The sequence below is a fragment of the Sinohyriopsis cumingii genome, chromosome 15 (assembly GCF_028554795.1).
Source record: "Sinohyriopsis cumingii isolate HCF-2022 chromosome 15, ASM2855479v2, whole genome shotgun sequence".
Taxonomy (NCBI): domain Eukaryota; kingdom Metazoa; phylum Mollusca; class Bivalvia; order Unionida; family Unionidae; genus Sinohyriopsis; species Sinohyriopsis cumingii.
Window position 1 is genome coordinate 15,324,125 of NC_142975.1, and position 13,068 is coordinate 15,337,192.

At 35.6% G+C, this 13,068-nt stretch overlaps 1 protein-coding gene across 1 annotated transcript in view; it reads right to left on the reverse strand.

Annotated features, from left to right (window-relative positions):
- The window catches only part of LOC149781300 (TAR DNA-binding protein 43-like), a 39,182-nt gene that overhangs the window by 21,550 nt on the left and 4,564 nt on the right, over window positions 1-13,068 (reverse strand). The window contains exon 2 of the mRNA XM_089935388.1: window positions 6,371-6,558. Coding sequence (XP_089791514.1) covers window positions 6,371-6,558 — 188 coding nt within the window. The remainder of the gene's footprint in view (window positions 1-6,370; window positions 6,559-13,068) is intronic.

Sequence of the window (13,068 nt, forward strand, 5' to 3'; positions counted from 1 at the left end):
CTGGGTTGGGATGCTTGGGATGCAAAACCAGCCAGCATGGCTGCTTGAGCAAATAAGGAAAAACTTAAATTATCTTAGAGTGTCTGCTGCAAGATTGATGAGACCACTGATCAAAGATTATTCCCACTGTAGTGGAGCAATGAGGATTAGACAACACTCTGATTATATTGACTTCTGTATAACCTTCTGAACCCAAGGTGTTGGAAGGTAAGTGTATATACATCCAGGCCATTCCAATATATAGAAAGAGCATTGACTTCCCAGGCCTTCTGTTCCATGACTGGTGAGATAATGGTTGGGAGAGTGGCATTCCACCTTTTCGTAAATAGGTCCACATGGGTTGATCACATTAGGCACATAATGAGTGAAAACTAGGGATGAAAGACCATTCCAGTTGTTTTAGTTGATTCTTTCAGAACAAGTCTGCTGATAAATTGCCTCCCAGGAAAATGACAAACTTGGATGTGGATCTGACACTGAAGACACCACTTTAGAAAATCCCAGACATGAAATCAAAGGTCTGGAGACTTGGTTTCAACTTACCATTGGTGACAAGTCAACAAAGTGGAGATGTAGGACAGAATGATAATAACATTCCCACATAGATTCTCCTGCAACTAATGAAATGCTTTTGAATGGCTTTCATCTTGAGAATGTTTACTAAATTCAATCCTCATTCCACAAGCAGACATATTCTGTTCACTTGAGTACTGAATTCCCAACCTAGGTGACCAAAAATCTTGACACAGTACAATGTTGGAGATGTCCTTGTTGACAAGGAATCTGAGGTTAATTAGGGGAGTAACAATGGATATCATGTCTTGCTCCAAAATATAACTGCAAATTACAGAAACTTCCTGGAATATATGAGTAGGGTCATGCATATTACAAGTCCACAACGACTGCATAGTCTGCCTACTGGACGACATTAGGAACCCATTTACAACATTTAGAACCCATTTACAACATTTAGAAAACATCGTAGTGTTCCTTCTAGTGCCAAGGGGCACATACGAGTTTACCGAGTGTGCTTAGGTTGAGGACTGGAGAGGAGTACCAAATTTGCAGCTCAGGGAACCCTAGGCAAAAAAGGAGGTGTTCTGAAAATAATAGAGAATCCCTTGGAAACCACTTGTCGGGGTCCATAGGTTGTTATGACCAATCTTTTCTCACTCAACAGTGAATGATTGATACCTACCACCCAACACCTTTGATAAGGGCAGTGTGATGATATTTTTGTACTGGTAGGCTCTTTGTGGAGACAAAGGCTGGCAAAAATGACCACCACATCTTTGCCACTTGTGCGTATTTGTTCAAGAGAACTGTGGTTTTTGACAGTTGCAAACACTGCAAGACTGCACCTGTGTCTGGTGTTCATGGTATGTCCCTGCAATCTTTTATTTGATTGCCTTGCAAAGCTCTCTGCTGTAGCAGAGACTGTCATTGAGGTTAATTGGGGTCCTTGATGGCTTGTTTGCGGACTTAGGAGATTAGATGATTAAGGTTGGGAGCTTAGCTTCGCCTCCTGCAGGTCTTAAGGTGAAGGTAGAGAGCACTGCATCTTGTTCCCCATATAGATATAGCCTTGTTCCACCAGCTGAAAGTTAGAAGCTGCCCCTTACAGCATTAGTCTGAGTATCTTAGATCACTAGGTGTAAAACATGGGATTCAAGTGGGCGAAGATAAGTTATGTTCTGCTTGTTGAAAGATCCCCATAGTTACTAGATCCAATACAAAGCCCCCAGTCATAATGTTGTGCACCAACTGCTATATCGTTAAAAGACTTCCAATACATGCATACAGAAAACTGCTTTGTCTTCCCCACAACTATATCTTGCTCAAATTCTGAGTATCCAAATAGAAAACTGGTGGGTAGGACTTAAGGAACTGCTGACTAAAGTTCAAGGGAAGTAATCTACAAGAAAAAGTGTCAGTTAACACTTGGGTCTTTTAACTAACAATGCAAGCAGCTGAAAATGTCAGTGGCTGCCAGACTATGGAAGTAATTGAAAGTAGATTCTTGCTTTGGTTAATAATAAACTAATGCCGAACTGAAAACCAGGCAGTTGTTGTAAGGGAGGGAGGAGGAGGAGGACAGAACTGACAGCAGTAGGTGGAAAATCCATGCCCCCAAGATTCTTCCTGAATCGTAATGAAATCTAATAGTGACAAGGAGACCTAAGAGCAAGTTTTCATCATTCCTAGATAAAGGTGGTGAAGCCAATGTCTCTTGTTCTACATACAAAGTAGCTGAAGAATGTTGAGGATGGTGACTCACTACACCTGCAGCACATCGAATGTAGATACCATTAAATCCAAGATGTTGTCAAGTATTGGCTCCCTCTGAGTGGTAAAGGCTTGTGAACAACTCTTGGATACTGAAGCACCAAGCTGGACATCATATGCAGGAAGTGCCCAGCAACAATATGTCGGTTAAATTAATCCATGAGCATGCCTGTATAAAATGGGCAAAGTTCATTCTTTTGGTAGCTGATATTTTATAATCTATCATGGTCATGGCCCATTGTGACCAGAGATAAGTGGCATAGTCTGGTCATGCATATTAATTATGATATTTTTCACTAACCAACAGGATCATAAAAATAATATTGTTATTGACTGTACCTAAATTTCACTGATCCTGTTAAAATGAAACAGAAACCAGTTCAGTTTCTAAAAATTCTACATTTTTTTCCATTAATATCAACTCAAAACAAAAACTATATTTCACCAACAAGACTCTTGAATGAAATATCCTGCACACTTTTTTTTCCAGATACTTAGTACAAGTGTATAAAATCCTCTCCTAGGCAATACTTTAGCCATTGGTATTCATTTCCCCCATCATTTATGGTACTTTCTTAGCCTCTTCTCTTGTACATCATCAAAATTTCATCCATTTTGGTGTCGAATGCACACATTGCAAATTATTTTACATGTTTACAATTATCACAGCACCATGCAGTGAATGACATCAGAATGATATAAATATTAAAAGATTCTGTTCCGTGTAATTCTGAATTATTTGCCTGGTCAATGAACATGACCCTTCCCAATTAGTACAGTAGTCCCCCTCTTGAACGGCCCCCCTGACCAGCGGCCACCCGCTCCTTACGGCCAGAATCCGTTGGCACCGACGAGTTTGTGTTCAAAAGTACCCCTCGCGAAAGGCCACCCGGCTAACGCGACCAGCGGCCAGCATATTAGTGCAAAATCATAAAATTTACCCCTCACAAGCGGCCACATTTTATTTGAATATGTATCCAGAACCAGTATTGTATTCATAACGTGTGTTAAGTAATCTGATTTCTGTTTCCCGATGTCAGGGTTTTGTTACTGAAAGAAGTGTTGAGTAAAGTACATTTACCACTAAGGTTAATATTATATCATTTACGCCTCACGAGAAGCCAAATTTATTCCATAAAAACCGAGAAAGACTCAAATTTTAATCCATACAAAAGGGTACGTACATGTAATCCAATTAGCCTTACTGCTGTGTTATCATAAGATGTCCAGTTTAGTCACTCTGATAATTGTTAAGAATACAATTATCGAACAGTAGTAGCTGAGAAGTGGCAGTATCGATGTACAATACCCAAGTCAGCAGGAAAATGGTTTAATAGCCTCTGTGGCTTCCCTTAGTAAGATGTTGAGCTTGTTCACTTTGGTAATCAGTGGCTATTACTACTGACAATAATTGTCAAAATTACGAATCCTAGCGGCCGCAAGGTCAAATCGGCGTGATGTTAATGGTACCTATCGAAGCCGTTTTGGCTTCTCTCACCTAGTTTCAAGAAATGTATAAAAACAATAGGGTACCAGACTGCGACTAATGAATCACGTGACAAGATCACTTCCTTTAAAAACACGGCAATTTGTTTAAATGCATACAAAATTGTTTTATCAGTATTGTAGTTGGCAACATGAATAACTTACTGCAAAAAGATCAATATGTCATCGAGGAAAATAAAAATTCTCAGTTTAGAGGAGAACGTGAAAGTAATTCAACTGACGGCGGGGGGGGGGGGAGTGTCGTCGAGGATTCTTGCAGAAAACTAACGTCGGGAAGACTCAGATAAACAATATCGTGAAAGATGATGAAACAATTCTGCAGAAGTGGAAAGGTGAAATGGACGGAGAAAGGAAGATTGTTTGAGCCAGGAGACGTTTGTATCCTGATTTGAAAGACAAAAAGAAGCAAAAATTTTGTCAGTTGAACTGGGATATGACGACTTAACCGCAAGTAACGGATGGTTGCACATATTTCAAGTACGACACAATATCAAGTGTTCTGTCATTAGCGGCGAATCAGCTGATGTTAATAATGAAGTTGTCGAAGATTGGAACAAAATACTAAACGATATATGCAGGGGATATGACAGCAAGGATATTTTTAATGTGATGAGACTGGTTTGTTTTTTAGACTGTTGCCAACAAAGTGACGTGATGTGAACTGTAACATACTTATAAAGACAGTTTTAAAACTGTATCAATGGTTATTCATAGCATTCTTTTGCAAATGATGACAAAGTTTGTTTTACATTTATTTCACATCATGCATGTGATTTTTTAATTAAAATATTAAATATTTAAAATTAAACGTACTTGTGACTTTTTTCATATGTATTTACTATTCGCATTTGTCATTCCCCTCTAGAAAGGCCACCCGCATTATAAGGCCACTTCCCTGCTGCATTAGGGGTGGCCTTATAAGAGGGGGACTACTGTAATAGTAACCCAAGGCTATACATTTTGTTATCATCAGTAATGAAACTATTGCTTCTGGGCAGGCTAGTTCCATATGTGTGAAAGTCGTTATGTCAACAATCACAATATTTCCCTTTTACAATGAGCAGCAAATGGTTAAACACCTGTCCATTTGCACCATAGGCATTTACTGTGCCAAATCAAGTGTAGTAGGTTCATAGACACTCAATACACTAAACAGATCAATTACCCATTCAAGGGAATGCCAAATCAAGACCACTTCTTAAGTATTATGATAGCCACTGGTGGTAAATTTTACCTACTCCAATACATTAGTAAAGGTTTCAGTTTTAGCAATCTGCCTGCAAAATCACTAATTGCAGGGTAGTCATTTATCATTAATTTCAATCCCTGTTAAAGACAAATATAAATGTCTAAAATAATGACGTAAATGTCCTTACATAACAGGCACAGTAATGAGATTAACTGAAGCAATATAGACCTAAAGAGAGATAATTAAATTGGCATTGGTAACATTACAAGACAAATTTACACACATTAATTCGTCTATGACATAGCAGTGCTAGGCAGAAATATAACTAAAATATATTTCCCTGTAAGAAATCTCTGAATCACACAAAAAGTCTTCCAAAAGATCATGCTTTCCACAACAAGCGGAAGTGCTTACTAAAGGATGGACATGACTGGGCAGACAACCTTTAACACTATAATAGTGAATGAAGCTTGGAAGCAATGGATTTGTGAGGTGGTACATGTACTCCTTATGTATACTAATCAGGTAACACATTAAAAGAAACATAATCTTAACTGCTCAAAAGAATATATTTACAAACTTTACCATAACAGGTTCATTTTCATAGAGGTCAATTCTTAAATGTTTTCATCATTTTTGTCACAACACTATCTCCAACAGAGCACTTTGTAAGTGCTTTAAGTGCAACTTGGACCAAAAATGTTTTCAAACTGTGCACCATACTGACTCTCAATAACTAAATATGAACTGTTTTTGAAACTACATTCAGTGGAACTTTTTTCCCACCTTAAACTATGTTTTCATACTAGGAGCTATATTTTTCTTCGGATGAGAGTCTAGGGATATCAGTTTTAAAGGCATACAGACAGTTGTGCTCTAAACTATTTGTCATATGTAACAATGTTTGAAAATAAAAATATCAGTTATATATTGGCTTGAAAAGGTCCTATTGCACATGAACAATTCAACAAGGACAGATATAAAAATTTGTAGCAACTCCTGCAAATGGGTTAAAATGGCCCATCACAGTAGTTCATTTATGTTCTGTTGCTCTAACATTTTGGATGTCAAATCCTGTGAGACTTATTCAGCTTAAGCACAAATAGGAGATTTTTGGAGTGGTCTTTTTTAGCACAGAAATAATAGTGCAAAATAATAACTGTTGTGTAATAATAATAACTTAGTACTGAAAATAAATTTGCCACAGGTAGCTCATGCTATATTTTTCAGACATTGTCATATAAAAGTATTTACCTGTCCTTACCCCAAAATTTAATTATGTAGCATTTAAAATTCCTAGGAAAATTATAATACTCCAGGAAATCCCTAAAATATGTTATAATTCAGCCATATAATGGTTTTTAACTCTGGCCAGTTTGCTGAAATTACCTGCACCATTAGGAGTTCACCAAACTGTGAAAAGTATTTCTTAAGGTCATCTTCTGTGCTTTTCCATGGAAGTCCCAGAACAATCAGATCACTGCATTTCTGACGGTCTGTTCGCTTCTTAATGGTTGTTACAACAGGAATTTGCTCTCCCTCAGACTGATCTCCTTTCTTCTTGTTTTCAGTGTGAGCTAAAAAAACAAAATGAAACGTCACCTAGGAATTTCATCTCAACACCAGTAGAAGGTATATATCAAATGTTAAGTTAGAGTTTTTATCTAAAACAAAAAATACAAACCTAAGCATTAGTAAGTTTTCCAACATGTTTTGAGTACTGTAACAGCTAAATATAATTGGTCGGTCAATATCAATGAGTAGACCCTTAAATAGTGTATCTAAATTTGGAAGTCAACTGATCTGATCTCCCTTCCGAAGCTTGGTATTAGTTTTACTTATCAATACAGTTACTTAAACATAAAACAAGGACACGATTCCTACTTTTATCCACTGAAGTGAGTGAATTAAAAATACTAACTCAATATATGCTCCATGACCACTTTCAGCAGATCACATTTCACAATCACACTGCACATTTGAGACCAGTGTGTGAAACTTGTCATAAAATGGTCCAATATTTCATCATAAAAAGACAAAATATAGTCAATAATAGTAATAAATTCAGGAAGACACAAATATGAGCCTAAAGAAAGGGTATTTTTATAATGAAACGTGGAATATAAAGTAAAACACAAAATAAGATTAAGATTTTTATCTCATACATCAACTGTAATAACTTACATTAAATTGAAAATAAAACATGGCCACTATTTACTGAACTGGACAATGATTCTGTCTAGCTGATCCAGATCCATACATAATGCCTCTAGAGGTTACGTATCATAATCTAAACACTTACGAACAGTCTGAATTAGAGTCTGAATCAGAATTGTGATCCTCATCCATGACAGTATCTGACCTAGACCCAGCCTAAAAAAGATGCAATGCTGTTTCCAACATGTGGCTGCTCATGAAATTATATCTACGGATAGGTGAGTTCCAGCAGTGGATTGCTTATGTGAGAATTCCCTAAGCTACAGTCTCGGATATAATCATGATGCTTAGACGAACGATCTCCAACAGTATTGCCATGCATTATGCTTCCAAATTCCAAGTGAATTATGTAATCCTACTAATATATTTGTCTGATAGTGATGTATTCCTTTTTAGTTATTTTTTCCCTGACTATATTTGATTTTTAAGTTAAAAATGCCTGGATGCCCATTTAAAATGAGATGTCAATCATTACCAGCTGTAGAGTATGTAATTGGTATATCCAATAAAAGTGTGTATCTTTCCAATTAATAGTGCCACTAGGGAGCTCTGAATCAGATTAGATGAATTCTGGATTAGAAGATTTATATTATCAAAAAAGAATACAGCTTATACTGTGGTTTGATCGGTTACAGTGTATAGACACTTAGGCAGTGGCAAACACTTGGACTGTTAGCATTTTGAAACCTGAATGTCCAGTTTTCTCTTTTTGTTAATGTTCACATCTCTTATAATCACAATAGTTGTGGAGGAGTTGAAAGAAAGTGCTGATGCATTTCTGTAGAGATTCATGAGGCTCTCAGTGGTTTTGGAATCTGTCAGACTGGTATCCCACAGAGGGTCACCTTCACTTCCGATTAAATGTTAACTAAAGATAGTTATGCTCATCGGATGTAGAGGCCTACCCTCCCATCTGCTGGGGTGGTCTAATCACCCCCAGTCCCTGACCAGTTTCGTTACTATTGTAACTCATCCTTAGTTAAACAAATGAATCAACCAGATAAATAGTTATAATACTAACAGATAAATAGTTATAATACTAATGAAACCCACCTGGGACTGGGGGAGGGTGACTAGACCATTCCAACATAAAGGAGGGTACACCTACACATCCTATCCTTTCTTTTGTTTGGATTTTAGGCTGTGGTAGCTTCCAGATATCCATATACCTCCACATGTTAACATTGGGAATTGGAAGTAGCACGTTCCATCAGACGTCACAAGGATGCAGAAGAGTCTTTTATTTTTAATTACAAGCATATAATATATGCAAATTAAATGCAAGTTATTTATTTTCTCATATCACCTGGCTTCACCAATGGTCAAAAGAAACAATTCACAATTATATATATATATATATATATATATATATATATATATATATATATATATATATATATATATATATATATATATATATATATTTGTAATTGGCATAAAATATTTCTTTTAATATACCAAATTTAAAATTTGTACATAAAATTTAGTCAATATGACTAAAACTGCACTGGTCAGATGCACTGGTTACTCATGTTTTTTTAGGATCAGTCTAGCATGATACTGGCTGGCATTGGACTGGTGTCAATTTCGCATCAGGACAGATATCAAAGAGTTAATAAATCTCTAAATCCACAACCCTGTCAAAATGTATCAGGGTATTAAGACTTCCTGCTCTCTCAGAATGAACTCTCTCTCAATCAGATATAAAAATATAAAAGCTGACGATACTAATAACCTAATTTCAATCATGTAAACCAGGGGTCTCAAACTCAAACCACCATCAAACATTTTTATTTTCAGGTGTAAAGAGTACGGAGAGATAATACAAAGTGTCTCCCATGCAGATGACTACCGGTAAGTTGAATTTTTGTGAGTGACCAGTCATGTTGCAAACAAATCAACAATTGCTTCAACACAAATGTTCTAGTGGTAATCTTGGTAAAATTCTGCGATACATGAAACTTCTTTTTGTACTATTTAATAATCATAGGTTGTGATTTCACTTTTTTCTTCTTCTATATATGAACATCTACTGCACCATCCATTCAAAAATACTATTCTATATATTTTACTAAAATTGTTGGAAATGGAGCCTAGGGCCTATAATAGAGGGAATAAAGTACGAACCAACAGAGAACAAGACTTTCCGTAGTTACATCAAGTCACTAGAATAGAGAATACTGCACAGAAGAATCCAAGGGTTTAGCTAGAAATGTTATTATACGATCCATCCATTACCACAACTCCTAAACAGCAGGGTAGAAACTTACTAATATCAGTAGTTATGCTGCCCTTGGGATAACTGCAGGATTGGTGTGAATCATGGCTACCAACCCTTGGGTCCCTGGGAGGGGATCAAAGATAAAATGAACAATAATTTTAATTAAATGGTATTTTAAATAATTCCTGAAGAAAGTGTATACATGCAATCATAGCAGGAAGATGTATGATATCATATATGTGGTACAGTTAGCATTATGACCTTAGTGTTACTGTCAGGTGGTGGGAGTGAACATGAAAGGGTTTGTGGTAACAAGGGATGGGGGATGAATGTGGAGTGACAAGCATGATAATAATCTGCAATTGCAAGCTATTACAGGTGCCTCCAGATTTGCATTTTTATTGATCTGGATAGGGGCCCAGTTTCAGTGTTGCAAGACACTTCGTACATTGTAGAGTTAATGTGTGATCATAAGGAAAAGCTAGAGGTGATTTGTGATCACAAGTCAAGATGATTCTGATTAGTATATATGATACAAAGCATTAATTCTCTGTCTGCTGTAGTGGGTTTAGTTCTCAAATACAAGGATGCATTGATAACTTAACAGATCCCTTAATCCTGAGCTTTTTCATGCAAAATATTTGCCCCAATAAATATAAAGACCGTGTAGGCTTTTATGAGGCAAAGCTCAATTCTGTAAGTTAATTTATTTTTAGTTGGTATCGATTTTCACAGTTTTGTAATTAAAAAAAATGACATTTATCTCTAATTTAACATATGGAAGATAACAGGGATAAAGCCACTATATGGTGATGGGCCAAAAAGAAGACCCTTTTCCAAGACAAGACAAATCCATCAAAACATAATAACCAATCACTTGGGATTTTGGTACAGTACACATAGGTAAAAGAAACTTCCAAATTCATAAATTAAAGCCAACACACCTAGCAGGTGCCTGCAAAATATCCAAATTCAAATTTGTTTCCACTGCTCTCTGTCAGACAATCACAACTATTCTTGATACACAAAACTACAAGAAAATGATTAAACCATGCTGTTTACTAGAAAAACACAAATATAATCGAAAGACAAAATCTGTATTAAAATTGATATAACAGATGATATGTTATTTCATATATAACACTTTAAATTATATCAAATGAATAAGTGTAACTGAATTTGTTCCAATAATTTCTACAAGGGCCAGATAAGAGTTTCATGAGCATATACAATCTGTAATTTCTTTTCTCTGAATTAACAAGCACATGTAAGAAATAACACTCAAATATATCATGCTGAATGCAATTGTTTCTTTGAAAGTCTTTCTGTGATATCAATAATACTCACTGTAGTCAATGAAAGGAACAAGACAACTCAGGTTTCATTCATGATGGATAATCTGTGAAATATAGGCCTGTTAAATGTAGCCAAGCTTAATCAAACTAAATTGATGGTAGTTTTTTTAAAATCATTATGATGTCATCCAGTATGCTGCAGCCATTACTTCTCATGTTTTCCCTTCTGCACTATGAATAGCAACAGACTCGACACTCTGTACCCACTTCCAATGTATCCTGAACCCTGAAATGCTAGTTTTGCTACCCCACCCCACCCCCGTTTTAAAGTTAGGCATTCTGTAGACCTTCAGTTAGCCCCAGACTGTCACTTTTATGAAGCTGAATCCTGGTGAAGCACATTTTTTTCCCCAACAGGCTATAAGAAACAAAAAGCTTAGCTGGCAAGAAAAATTAACCCAATAAAGAGAAATAAAGTATTTTCATAGTACAAAATCAAAGTGAATATAATACATATTGAATGAGTCCTGAGGATTATAATGTATTTGGTCAAAAATATCTACTCTGTTAAAGTTCTTATTAATAGTATGGACTGTAATGATTTGACATACACAATTGGACTCCATTTGTCCTCCATCTGGACCAAATTTACAGAAGCCTGAGCTTCTAGGGCTCAAAAGGTTACAGAGAGCTCTGAACCTGAATCTTCTGTACAACACCAATATCTAATGACAGTTAAGTAAGGATCACTTTATGGTATATACATAGTGTTAAAATTACAAAATCTCTACCTTTTGTTGCTCTCACTACAAATGTTTATGAATCACCTTAAGTTAAGATGTTTGTTTGCATGTGGCCTTAACACATAAAAGGCTAAATTAAAACAATATTACAGGCTTGTAAACATGCCAGATATGTGCAAATTACATCATTCTCTTGATAACTTGTGCTGTGAAACTTGCTTATAACGAGAAACCAGGCATAGATACCATTTTGTTTACCTATAACATTTTTTTAAAAAACTTTGTTGAATGTGAAGAAAACGGTGACCAAAACTGTAAACTGACATCTTGATTTATCCCTGTTTTATCATCAAAAACTGTAGACAGCACATGGAAATTCAAGTCAACATGATGAAAGTTTGAACTTTAAGAAGCTATATATTTTGTTAAATTTGTTTCCCCCCCCCCCAAAAAAAAAGTCTTAGTACATCTTAAACAACAATGTTCAAACAAATTCTGATCAATGAAAATGTCACTAATGCCTACTGGAGGCACACTTTAATAAATAAATGCCAGTTAAGTAAATTTTGTTAAGTGAAATCTGTTTTAGTTTTATTGTTTAGTTCAGTTTAAGTGCTATCATCCTAAATGCAATGCGCCCTCTTGTATTCAAATGGTCCAGTTTCAGAACAATTTCAAGAAAAATAACCACAATCACTGTACACATATTCTATTCTTTATTAATATTTCATGCTAAAATATTGTATGCATTCATCTAAAAACAAAATTATATAGCAATAAAGATATACTTCTTTCAGTAAACATGAAATCACATTTACATTTGAAGATTACATATTTTACCATATGAAATCGTTTCTGAATTACTCGGTTTCTTTTATAAAAGCCTAAATTTGTTTTGCGTTCAATATTACTTCTGAGCATTAATAATTTTAACATCTAGAAACTTAATAACTGTGGACAAACCTCCAACTTAAAAAGAAACAAATTTTAAGGCTGGATAAATTAATTCTTGTAACTGAAAGAAGTGTAAAAGTACAGACCACTTGCAAAAAAGCAGTTTAAACGTCGGTAAAACAAATTTAGGTTTTTAAAAAAGAGAACAAGTAATTCAGAAATTGTTCTGAAACTGGACCATATAAAGTGTTCATCTTGTACAAACCTGCTATGAAAGACAACCTTTCTTGAAAGACCTCTTTTTGTTGGCAGAAGGGGCAGTCTCTAATAAGTTTATACAGTGGAACCCTGCTATAACACACCCCAATTTAAGGCAAATTCGGATATAACACAGTCGTGGCGTGGCTCCCGAAATTTCATATATTCACACATGAAAAAAATATTTTTCTCCAAAGTACACGAAATAGTATATAAATAAATTAGTATCATTATGGAGAGGAGATCGCGTATGGATTCCAATTTAATATGATCATGGCGTGGTTCCTGAAATAGGGTGTAAAACGTTTATTATCATTTTGGGGGAACAGTTTGTGTATAAATTTTAATATAATACAATCATGGCGTAGCTTTTGAAATTTAACAATATCACCAGGTTCTTAAAGTGTTATGCCAAAAATAAACATTATCGGAAATGTTACTTATTACTGATCCACTAAA